The 12,743-nt window shown below is 42.6% G+C and overlaps 1 protein-coding gene across 2 annotated transcripts in view; it reads left to right on the forward strand.

The window, feature by feature from the left end:
- Window positions 1-3,021: 3,021 nt before the first annotated feature.
- PRDM5 (PR/SET domain 5) overlaps window positions 3,022-12,743 on the forward strand; it is a 178,462-nt gene continuing 168,740 nt past the window's right edge. The window contains exons 1-2 of one of the 2 annotated variants that reach the window (XM_069104885.1): window positions 3,022-3,421; window positions 11,320-11,403. In XM_069104885.1, the coding sequence (XP_068960986.1) occupies window positions 3,329-3,421; window positions 11,320-11,403 (177 nt within the window). In that variant the 5' untranslated portion in view covers window positions 3,022-3,328. The remainder of the gene's footprint in view (window positions 3,422-11,319; window positions 11,404-12,743) is intronic. The other variant, XM_069104886.1, reaches the window with a different exon arrangement.

A 12,743-nucleotide genomic window follows, 5' to 3' on the forward strand; every position in this document is an offset into this window, starting at 1 on the left:
TGTGTGTGTGTGTGTGTGTGTGTGTGTGTGTGTGTGTGTGTGTGTGTAATATGTATTCTCCCATCTGTTATACACAGGTAAACTATCATTCTCCTCAGGCTTCTAGGACAACCTTTAAAGTTTATAGATTTTTCTATGTTCTCTTGCCATTGACTTGTGTACCTACTGGCTTTGAGTCTCCATTTTAGTGGATCAATGGCTGGTATCCCCACTTCCATTTAATTACTCACCATTGACTATTACAAAGGAATATATACTTCAAATATGCAGTAAAAACAAATGCACCAACATTGCTCTCAATACCTCCTTGTCTAATTTTCACCACACCACCTTGATTTCTGAGTTTGATTTGGGGATTTGGCTTATAATTTAGTTTAGTTCCTAAGTAGCACCACCAAGTTCTTGTATAGATGCAGCATGATTGTTAGACAAATCTTCTACTGGGCTAGAGTACCAAAGGTCACTCCTGAAGATCATTTAATTGACTATAAAACTTTTTTTGAATTCACACTCGCATATTCCTGTGGCTCAGTTCTTCCAAGGTTGTAGACTCCACTCCTTGCTCTTAAATTGGAAAGAAATTAATGAGGACAGGGAGGTCCCATCTCTCTGGTAAGCCATTTAACCTTAGAGGGAAGAGGGCCCATGGCTCTTTCCTTTATGGCACAATCTCTCATGGACACCATTCAAGCACAACTGAAGACAGTGAGAAGGAAAGCTGACTCAAGCCTTTTGGAAGACATGAACAGTTCTGGTGATCTGGCCAAAAGAGAAAGGCTTTTCCCAACCGTGTAGCTAACCACCTGGAACCCATTACAGAATGTCTCTACAAGACACTTCATTTACACATCATAAGGTTTCTCCAGGAGGAAACTTTCCCATGTTTTCCACATGGAGAGAGGTCATCTGCTTTCTGACATCCTCCATGTGGAGGCACCATCTGAGGTACTTCGTGCCATTACATAGATACTATATTATAGGTTTTGAGAGGCAGTGGCATATAGTGAATAGAAAACCAGTCTCAGGGCCATGAAGACATGACTTCAATTCTCACGTTTCATATTTACTGGCTCTATGACCTCAGGCAAAGCCCTTAACCTAACCACTGCTCTAGGCAAGTCCCTGGAACTCTCTATGTAGAGATGGTGAAAACTTGCTCAGTTAGAATGAGTTTCATCATTCAGGATTTCAGATGCAAATGAAACCTGAGGTTGAATCCCCATCCCTAGAAGGGGCTTTAAGCGCTCATCCAACTCAACTCATGCATTCAATAGAGGACAAAATTGAGACACAGAAAAGGGGAAAGACATACTCAAGGTCACAAGTAGTTTAGAATGACATTCAGGTCCTCTATTCCAGTCTCAGGGCTCATTCTCATACATCACTGACATTGAGCAAACACACATGATTGATGGCTTTGGGTGTTTCTTGGTAGCTGTCCTGGTGTTTACAGTTTTGTAGGTCCTCAAAGACATGGTGAAGACTTTTAAAGTGGTTTTAGAAGATGGCAATTTTTTTTTTGAGGCTGGTGGTAGAACAATGCACCTGGAGTCAGGGAGACTTGAGGTCAACTCCTTCCTCAGACACTTACTAGCTGTGTGATCCCAGGCAAGACACTTAACCTCGCTATACCTCAGTGTCCTCAACTGTAAAACAGGCAGAAGAATAGTACTACCTTGTAAGGTAATTGTGAGGATTAAATGACACAATATTTGTAAATCAAGCATAGCATAGTACTTGGCACAAAGTTGGTGCTATATTAATTGTTTCTTCTCTCCCTGTCTCCCTCCTTCTTAAAGTAAATTCTATTTTAAATGACTAGCATTGATTTCTCTCTTGAACTTGCTGGCTCTTTCAGATTCCTAGGAGTATGTCTGTGTTTTCTGAAGTGTTCACACCTACAGATACATTTCTTTGAGAACCTGATGGGATCAAATAGACTAGATGCTGGGGAAGAGTGACAGGGCCCCCAATATGCTTTCAGATTAGGGTCAGGCAACTGAGAAACTTATTCCTTTATTCCCATTTTTCTTTACATAATCAGTCAATCCACCAACTATAATATATTTAGTACTCAACTGTGTGCCAGCCTTGTATTCAGGTCATGTAGCATAGTAGAGACAGAAGTTTAAGAGAGAGAACATCAGTAGAGAGATTAGCGTTGAGGAGATGTATGAATGGTGCCTGATCTCAGAATGGGACAAGATGGGGTGAAGTGTCTAAGCATAAACACTGCAGAGAAGATCTGGAGGAGGGCCATCAGGTTGGTGAAGAGTCTTGAGAACAAACCAAAGGAAGATCCTGGGTAAGAAGTTGGGATATTTAGCTTGAAGTAGAAACTCGGAAAAAAGTAAAGCTGATTTTTAAGGGCTGACCTTCAAATGAGGGATGGAATAGCTCTGCTTGGTTCCAGAGAGCAGTAATTACTGTGGGTGGAATTTGAATTCAGGAAGATTTCTGCTGAATGTAAGGCAAAATTCCTAACAATATGAGCTTTCTGAAAATGAGACTGGTTTCCTGGGGGATGGAGAAGCTTCCCAGGCTCCCAGAAGAGAATGCCAAAGAAGGGGACGTCCCAATTCTGGGTCAACTAGGAGATCGCAGCCCTTTTCTGTCCCATAGCTCTGGGCTTTCAGAAAACATTCTGGGAGTCCTTATTCCCTATGTAAGGCTATTAGTTTTAGAGCTTTCCATGCATACACATAGGAGAAAAACAATAAAGAGACTGTTATCAATAGGATAATAGAGTATGTGCCAACTTCTCTTTGCTTTTAGTACTACCTGGGGATCTGCATACCCCAGCATGAGAGCCCAGATGGCCTCTGAGGTCCCTTCCTAATCTAAAGTTCTGACAGACTGGTCATTCAGACAGACAGATAGACAGATATGCGGGAAGGCAGCCAGTCAGACGCAGAGATTCGCAATTTGGGATGAGCGCATCGCATTCGCGGGATGCAGAATTTGCTCTGCCCGCCCCCGCCCTGCCCCCATCCTCCAGGACTCCACAGCCCAGTGGGTCTAGGCTCCAAACTTTCGGCCAATCAGAGCCCAGCATCCTCAGGGCCGCCGGAACCGGGGCCTCCTCCTGGCTGAGTCGCGGCTACAGAAGGGACCGGGCCCCTTGTCCGGAGCCAGAACCCGAGGTAGAGCAGGGCTGGGGCTCGGAGCGGCGCGGGGGGCGTGTGGGCAGCTGTGATCCGGCCTCGCCGCTCTCTGGGCCCCAGCCTCCTTGGTCGTGGCTGTAGCTGTGACCGTGACCGCTGCGGGGCCCAGGCCGGTGCAGGCTCAGCCAAATCGCTGAGCTCTCCGGCTCTCTTCCCCGGGGACCATGCTGGGCATGTATGTACCCGACAGGTTTGCGCTCAAGTCTTCCCAAGTTCAGGACGGGATGGGGCTTTACACAGCCCGAAGAGTGCGAAAGGTGGGTGAGAGACCCCTGCCTGCCTGCTTCCTTTCCCTCCTCCTTCCTTTCCTTTCTCCCTCTCTTCCCTTCCTTCTGCTTCCGCTGCCCACTCCCAAGAATGGGAATCTGCCCCCGGAGGAGGAGACTGAGTGCGTGAGCCCGCGCAGGCCAGCTGGGCTGGGGGGCTCCTGCGAGATACCGCCCTAGCCTTAGGCCCGACCTCTGTGCCAGCCCTGTGGTGCCACGTAGGAGGGGCTGCCTCGCCCTCCTGTCTCTCGGGTCCAGCTTCTGCATGTTTCCAGGGAACAAACTTCGTCCTGGTTTCGGTCACGAGAGCCTTTAACTTTCTCTAGTCTCCAAGTGTCTGGACGAAAGGCTTCTGATTAAAGAAGGAATCTGGGGCTCTAAGAGGACGTCAGTAAGCAAGTCCTTGCCGAGTGCTCGCTTCTCTGTCTGATTGGTGTAGTAAGTGACCCCAAATACGGCCTAGAAGCCGAGCGGACCTGGATTCGAGTCACTCCCTCGACCACCTCGGTGCTCTCGCAGCTCTGAGATTCTAAGCTGAAAGGGTGCTAACTTGCAGTGGTAGGAGTTTTCTCACCGGGAGTGAAATGACAGGCATAGTACCCATCCTCAATTAACCGGCTAAGATACAAAATAATGCCTTCTCCGTCCTCAAGTGGGAATACTACACAAAAAGCAGATATGAAATAAATACAGATACAAGGGCTGGGGGGAGAGGGGAGAAAGCAACAATGAATTTCAGGGAAGGTGAAGTCTTGAGTTCAAATGAACTTTGACGGAGACTACACCTGCGAAGCAGCCGTATTGCAAAGTGAAAGAGGGAGGAAGGGGAAACAAGGCTAGATTTATTATCAGAAGACCTCGGTTCAAATCCTCACATAGTACCCTTGTGACCTTGAGGTTTAATCCATAAGGTACATCCTGTCTCCCCATCAGGGTGTTGCTGCTTCAGTCGGGCTGGTTTGTGGGTTCTCTTGCAAGGAAGATACGAATCTGAATTCTGCGTCAGATGCTACCTAGTTTGGGGATCCTGCTCAAAGCAGTCACATATCCTGTCAGCCTCAGTCTCTTCATCTACAAAATGGGGATAATTATGGCCCAATCCCTCAATATTGCTGTGAGAATCAAGCAGGACCATGTATGAACTCCTCCCGCTGCCATTTAACGACACAATCCGGCTCTTGCCCATCTTTTGGGCTAATTTTATATGACTTCTCCTCCTTATACACTTTGCGCTAGCCAAATCGACTCACTTGTTTCTCATACAAAGTACTCCCACTTCATACCTTTGTACCAGCTGTGATTTTTGTCTGGAACACTCTCCTGCATCATCTCCATCTCTTGGAACATCTAGTTCCTTTCAAGATTCAGCTCAAATCCCAATTCCTTGGAGACCTTTATCCAGATTCCTTTACTGCTTAGTGCCCTGGCCTCTAATCAATGTATATTTATTTTGTATATAACTGGTCTTTACTTGTTTGTGAACTTGGAGTTCTCCTGTCTCATTTTTGTATTATCACCTCTATTTCCCCTAGTAGTTCCTGTCCCATAGATGCATAATAAACATTTGTTGATTAAATGGCATGGAATGTGGTTGGAAATCTTAAAGTTCTAGGTGCATGGTAGTTATGATGGCACTGATGGAGAAGCCCTGGGAGAACCCACCCTTGAAGGGTGAAGGGATATTCCAGGGAGAGAAAATTCCAGGCTCTGAGGGAAGTTTCATGGGAACAAGGCAACTGAGGCATGTACTAACTGTCACTTTGTAAAGTCATTTAAACTCTGCGTAAGTTTCCTCATCTGTAAAATGAAAGAATCAGGTATGGTAACCTCCCTTTCAGATCAAAATCTATGATATCATCATCATCATCATCATCATCATCATTGTGGTCTTCATTGCCAACATTCAGAATATAAGTTGAAGGGAATGCTTCATAAATTATACACTTTCTTTTAGTAATTCACAGATATTAGCCTGGTCCCAGTTCTTGACACAAAGAATGAGTCTATCAAGAAGGAAGATCTATCCAGAAGACCTTTAAATCTATTTTTTGCGTGTGGGAGAACATTGACATCAGAGCAGGGGAAACCAGGCCACCCCCTGGACCGGGCCTTCCTGTAACTTTTCATTACTATTTCTTCCCCTCATCGCTTCTAAGCACAGATACCCTTTCTCACTTAGTATTCATCCATCCATCCATTCATCCACCTATCATCCATCCATCTATCCATCTAACCTTCTATCTGTCTATTCATCCATCCATCCATCCACTTGGTGTTTTTACATACCTACTGTATCTAGAGTCCCATATCAGATTCTGAGGGAAATACAGAGTTCAGATAAGAAGTAGCCTCTACAGTAAATCAATTAAGCTTTTATCAAGCTGCTACTATGTACTAGGTCCTCTAGATAGAAAATAAAAACAAAACAGGTCTTTCCCTCACAGAGCTTACATTGCACGTGTATGTATGTACATAGTGACATAGTAAACTCACACCAATAAGATTTGAGGTGCCTTAGACAGTGAAGGAGCAGGGGTGGCTAGGTGGTGCAGTGAATAGAGCCCTGCAGTCAGGAGGACCTGAGTGCAGATTGGGCCCCAGGACACACTTACTAGCCATGTGACCTTGGGCAAGTCACTTAACCCCAACTGCCTTTCCTTCCCCTCAAAAAAAAAAAACAACAAAAAAAAGTGAAGGAGTTAACCACATGCAGAAGGTGGAGCTTCAGCTAAGGCTTGAAGGGAATCTGAGATGCTAAGAGGGGGAGGGGAGGAAGGGAAGAACATTCCACATATGGGGTACAGCACATAGTGGTGCAAAGGCACAGGGTGGGAGGTGGAGGAACATGTATGAGGATGGGCAAAAAAGGCAAGTGTGACTAGACCAGTGGTGGGGCCACTAGGTCCTCAAGTGTGTCCCTTTGACTGTGGCCTCAAGGGCACAGGTTCCCCACTCCTGGGCAGCCCATAGACTGTATGGATGAAAGACATGGAAAAGAAGGCTGGAAACATCAGATGGGCTAGGAAGCCATTGGATATAGGGGAATGCTCTTGTCAGGTGGAGGATGGATTGTAGTAGCAAGAGACGAGACCAGGAGACAATGAGGAGGCTACTGTCAGTTCAGAGAGAGGTGATGAGGGCGTGGGCCAGAGCCGGGGCTGTGGGAACTAACACAAGGGACTATATGCTAGAAATGCAAGAGCATCACCACCAGAACTTTACAGTCTAGTAGCAGCCAGAGGTGTGGGAGGAAGGAGAGGCTTTTATTGTCCTGGCTTACATCTCGGCCAATTTCCTCCTGTTATCCCTTCCTTTCAGGACCTTGGAAGACCTAGAACCCATCCAGGCTACTGATTGCTTAGACCAGATGGGAGTTATCAACACTGTTCCTTTTGATGAGATGGAGGAAACCACTGGTTCTTATCATCTGCTCAACTACTGCTTCCTAAGTCCCTCAGTGTCTTGCTAACTGGTCTTTCTAATGGCCCCCAGACCTATTGAACTGTTATCTGACTTGACAATGAAACATAAACAACTTTGAGCCTTCTTCGGCACCCTTAGGACTTAATTGCCAGGGAGCTGATCTTTTTTTTTTACACGTTATCTTCCCAAATCAGGGTGTGAGCTCCTGAAGGACAAAGACTATCTTAAGTTTTCATATTTCCATATCTAATGCATAGTGCAGCATTTGGCACATAGTAAGCTCATAATAAGCATTTTTTTCATTCATTCATTCACAGTGGAAAATAATTTTGTTTTGGACATATTGAACTTGATATTCTGATATTAATTTCAGAAGAAGAAACTGCTGAACAGGATGCTGATCATGTGGACCTAGCCTATAATAAGGCCCTAACCTTATTTAATACTTTTAAATATTCCTTGAATTGAATGACCTGGGCAACAGCAGACTGAACATTGAGCATTATATTTAAGAGTTAAAAAATCTTGGGATGGGCATGGTGGTGCAGCCCTATACCCTTTTAGTAGGATGCTGAGGGAGTTCTGAATAGCATTAGGGCTAAAGCTGAGAGTCTTCTTACTAATTCTGGTACCAATATGGTAAGTCTCCAGAAGTAGGATGCTGAGAGGGTACTTAAGGAGGGGAGAACCATCCCACGATGGAAATGGAGAGAGAGAGAGAGAGAGAGAGAGAGAGAGAGAGAGAGAGAGAGAGGTGTGACTTCCTGAAATAGTATTGAATATTCCCAGAATAAAAGTGGAGAAGGAAAATGTTGCTGGGATTGGCTCAGGACTGAACATTGCCAAGATGTAACCAACTTATTTATTCAATTCTCAGTAGACTGAATTTAAGGTTACAAGGAATTCAAGGGTAGAATGCTGCATCCAACAGAAATTCCCAACTATATAGTCTAAATCAGATGAGAAGAAGGTGAGGCCATGGATGGGGTCATTGATTGGGAAAACAGGGAGGGGTGGATTGACTGGAAGTCACAGTGAAATGAAGAATAGTGTAATGAGAAATTAGTCCAAGAAAGAAATGGAAGGACAAGAAAACAAACCCCATATGTATATTTCAACATGACAGCACTGCCTGAGAAAAATAAAATAAAAATATTTTTAAAAAGTCAGTTTCTGCTTATACCCATGCTTTGAAAAAAACAAAAAAACAAAAACCAAACAGAACCCATCAATGAACCAGTGTTTAAAGGATTGGGGAAGGAGAGATGGAAACACTGGGACCCCAAAAAAAGCTGCCTAGAAAGCTTATTTATAGCAGGCGAAAACAAGCCTAGGTTCTATGATCCCTCTTCCCCAAACCAATATTTTATAGCCTTAAAAATCTAGAAGAATAATGAAGCCTTTGACGATGAAGTTTCCTGTGAATACCTACTGTATCTCTCCTGCCCATGAGTACATAGTCTATAAAACAACCACCATTACCCAAATCTATCCTTAGTCATAAAAAGACTGAAAAAAGCCCTAAGCAAACCCAAACCCTGAACCAGATACAGTACTACATCATCCTATAAACACATACTTACTAAGTGTCTGCTATGAATAAAATGCAAAGATGATACAGTCCATGACTTAACTGAGATTATATTCTACTGAGAGTGGAGAGAGGTATATGTTCAAAAATAAATGTTGTAGTAGTAGTAGTAGTAGTAGTGGCAGCAGTAGTAAGAATTAAAAAAATCAATTGAATGGCACTTTAGTAGAGCAACACTGGGATCAGAGGAGAAAGAGATGAGGACCAATGTCTAGCCTGGGGGCAATCAGGAAACGCTTTGTGGAAGAAATCACTTCATCAAGGTTTTGGAGAAGGAGGATTTTTGTAGGTAGAGATGAGGAAGGAATACATTTAGGATAGATAGGTAATATAGTCTATAGATAGAGTGTTGAACTGGGAATCAGAAAGACCTGAGTTCAAATCTTGTCCCAGAAACTTAGCTGTAAACCTTTGGGCAACAGTATACCTTTTCTCATCTATATAATGATGATAATCATAGCACCTGTGAGAGTGGTCATGAGGGTCAAAGGATACAATATATGTAAAAGACTTTGCAAATCCTCACACACTCTATAAATGTTATCATTATTATTAGATGAGAAATGCTTCGGCAACTTCATCCCTTATTGATTATAGATTTAATATGAATTCCATTTGTATATTTCATTAGTTTGTGTCATACCCTATAGGGAGACAGTGCCGTGTGCTGGACAGTGGTGTTACTGGACTTGGAATTAGGAAGACCTTGGTTTGAATCTGACTTGGACACTTAGTACCAATTCTGGGCAAGTCACTCAGTCTCTGGTCTGAAAAAATGGGGAAGTGGCTTCTATTGCAAATGAAACTCTCAGTTTGAGTTTCCTAATCTATAAAATGAGGATAATAACCCCAGCCTCACAAGGCTGTTCTGAGGATCACATAATACATATAAGGTGCTTCACAAGCCATAAGGTGCTATACAAATGATACCTTTGATGATACCAGTGGTACTGCTGCTGTTGATATTACAATGGTGATGCTACTGCTGATTCTAATGTCCCAATTCTTTGGGGATGGGGAAGCATGGGATGCGAGTAACAAAAGAAACAAAAGACTAAGATCCCTGTTCTTGGATTTTCTGTAGCCTTTGCTGCTTTGGATCACCCCCTCTTCCTGGATACTTTCTCCTCTCTTGGATTCCTTAACCTTACTCTTGAATAGTTTTCCTTCACCTAGACACTTGCCTAACTACTCTTTCTCTTAGCTATTTTTATTGAACCTTCCTTCTTGTCCTCCTCTCTTCCATGCATAGCACATGTCCTCCAAAGATCTGTCATAGATGGTCTCTTTTCTCATTCTCATTATCCCTTGACCTCATCAGTTCACATAAGTACAGTTTTCACCTCTATGCACACAACTTCCAAATGCAGCCTGCCGTCTAGCCCTAATCTCCCTCTTGGGCTCCAGTTCCACCTCACTACCTGCTTGCTGCACTTGGAGATCTTGGCATCTCAAGCTCTCCATTTAAAAAACAGAGCTCCTCTTTGTCTTCAAGTTTACAGTTGAGGAGACGGAGGGGAAGCGAGGTTAAGTGCTGGTTGCTCCATGGCGCCTCTCCGGATCTCCGCAGCCCAAGTCTCTCCAGCCTCAGATCTTCCTTGAACACTCTGCTGCTTCCCTCTTTTGCATTTGTCACACTCTTCACTTTCTTGGCTTATACTTATCTTTGTGTCTGCCATAACATTTCCAGTGGAGTATAATCTCCCAGAAGGCAGGGGGATTTTCCCTCACCCCAATCTTTGCATTTCCTGAGCATGAGACCTTGCAAATGACAGTTAGTAAAGATGTTTTTTCGATGGAATTTAATTTCAAGAAGAGAAGGCCTTCCAAGCTCTGTAACTAGTTAGAAGTGTGACTCTGCTGAGGGCCTTTGTCCTGTCTAGGTCTCAGGTTCCTCCTCCACACAAAGGAAGGTTGAGGCTAGAAGGTCTCCCTAAGGTGGCTTTCAGCTTTAGAATTCAATGAGTTCCAACAGAAGAGTTACTTTCATGTATATAGTGATCAATATTTACCTAAGATTTCTCTTATAGAATGCATGCTTCTTGAGGGTAAGGATTGCTTCCTTTCAGATCTTTGTGGTGTTATTCCCTAGCATAGCACCTTATACCCTCTAAGTGCTTGATAAATTATTATTGAATTGAATTTGGATTATACGTAATCCCCACTGTGTTTGCTGCTGCTTTCATATACCACAGTCATCCCCTTCCCATCCCTTGGGAGCTGCTGCTGTTGGTGGCATTTTTCTCAAGGTCAACCTGTGTAAAGGCTTTCCTTTCATGAATAAAGGAGCCCCTTCCTGCAGGCTCCCTGAAGATCTGACTGAATAATGCTTGGTTTGTGTCTCTAAATGCTGGCTGCTGCAGAGAGGGCAGAGCTCGGTCCACCCTGTGACTTTCTAGTGTTGTTTCTGGAGCTGGCTGACTGTTGCTCAGCTACAAGGCACCTCACCCTTAACACAAATCAAGTACAAAGTCTGTCCCTATGTTTGGCTGTTTGAGGTACTAGCCAGGGATTTTGTACTTTTATTTTTTTTCCTTTTTGGTTTTTAACCAAAGCATATATCATACTCAAAGCATACTCATCTGAGGATAGCATGTTTCTTCTTTTCCATCATTGGTATGGATGGATTTATTATTTTAATGGAAAACCAGTGAAATTTAGCATAAGGACCTTTTCTTTCAAACCAGTGAAGACTAGTCTTGATGGTTCTCTAGGATGTGGAATAGTGATTCCACATTCCTAGGGATTCCAATCTCCATAAAATTGTGGAAAGCAAATGCTTCCACACTTTTTTTTTCTAAAGCATAGTTGTTCATCATTTACATCATTGACTCAATGATTGTAGTAATGCCTTTTCAATGTCATTCCTGTTTAGGGTGAAAAGTTTGGCCCATTTGCTGGAGAGAAGAAAATGCTTCAGGATTTGGATGAAAGTATGGACTACAGGTTGATGTGGGAGGTGAGTACAAGATGATTGTTTTATTTAGATATTTGCACATAAAAATCAGGGCATAGGAGATACCATTTTGGAGGATTTAATTATAAAATAATTATAAGGTCAAATAATAGGATGTAACTCCTGGTTTTCCTGGTTTGTTAGTTTGATGTTAAAAAATAAATATGTATGGTCCTGTGCGTGCACAGACAATTGCTGATAGCTGAGCTTCCAGTCTGGTTATTATTGTAATAACATATGGTTGAATTCTGATTTCTAATGCATTCTGTTCACCTCTTCCATTTTATGGAGGGGTTTTTCCCATTTACAGTCAGAGTTTTGTGTGCCAACTATATATTTCCTACCATCCTATTCTCTTAAATTTATCCTTTAAAACAAAACAAAACACCTGTTCCCTTAGCAAGAGCCCATTTTGTTTCTGATCACTGACCCTTTTTATTCCTTCTCTTTTCTTTTAATTCCTTTTCCTCCTACTTCCTTGTTGGTCAAAATTAATATCTGCACCCAGCTGTGCATATGTGAATTCTTCCCTTCCTGAATCAATTTAGATAAGAGTGAGGTTTGCATCTTGACCAGTTCTCTTCTCTTCTTTCCTCCATTTTATAAGCTCTTTCTTATGTGAGATAAGTCTTTCCTTTCCTTTTTATTTCCTCCCCCTCTCAGTACATCCCTCTTTATCACCATTCTATTATTTTTTTTGAGATTATCACAACATAATAAAATTATACTTGCTTGGAAATCTGCTATTTCTTTAAATACCCTATCCCTCCCCCATACCATTATACTCAGATTGTAAGGTCCTTGAGGGGAAACTGTTTGCTTTTTGCCTCTTTTTTCATATCCCTAGTGCTTGGCATAAGGTAGGCATGCAATAAATGTAGACAGCTGTGTAGGTTATTCTTGGTTATTATCTTAGCTACTTTGCCTTCTGTGATATTTTATTGCCAGCCCTTTATTTCTTTTTGGTGTAGTTGATAAATCTTGCATGATCCTGACTGTGGCTCCATGGGATTTGAATTCTGTCTTTCTGACTGCTTACGGTATTTTCTCCTTGACATAAGAGTTATGAATTTTGGATATAATATTCCTGGGAGTTTTATTTTGGGGATTTCTTTCAATTCCTACTTTATCCTCTAATTCCAAGCTATCTAGATAGTTTTATTTTTTTCATTTTTTGAAATATGATGTCTAGCCTGTGATTTTGTTCCTGGATTTCATATAGTCAAATGATTCTTAAATTATTTCTCTGCAATCTGTTTTCCAGATTGGTTGGTTTCTTTATGAGATGTTTCACTTTCTTCTATTTTTTCAGTGTTGTGGCTTTGTTTTATTGTTTCTTGATG

This window comes from Petaurus breviceps, unplaced genomic scaffold (genome assembly GCF_028583685.1).
Source record: "Petaurus breviceps papuanus isolate PSGF00001 unplaced genomic scaffold, PetGlider_PUasm1.0 689, whole genome shotgun sequence".
Taxonomy (NCBI): Eukaryota; Metazoa; Chordata; class Mammalia; order Diprotodontia; family Petauridae; genus Petaurus; species Petaurus breviceps.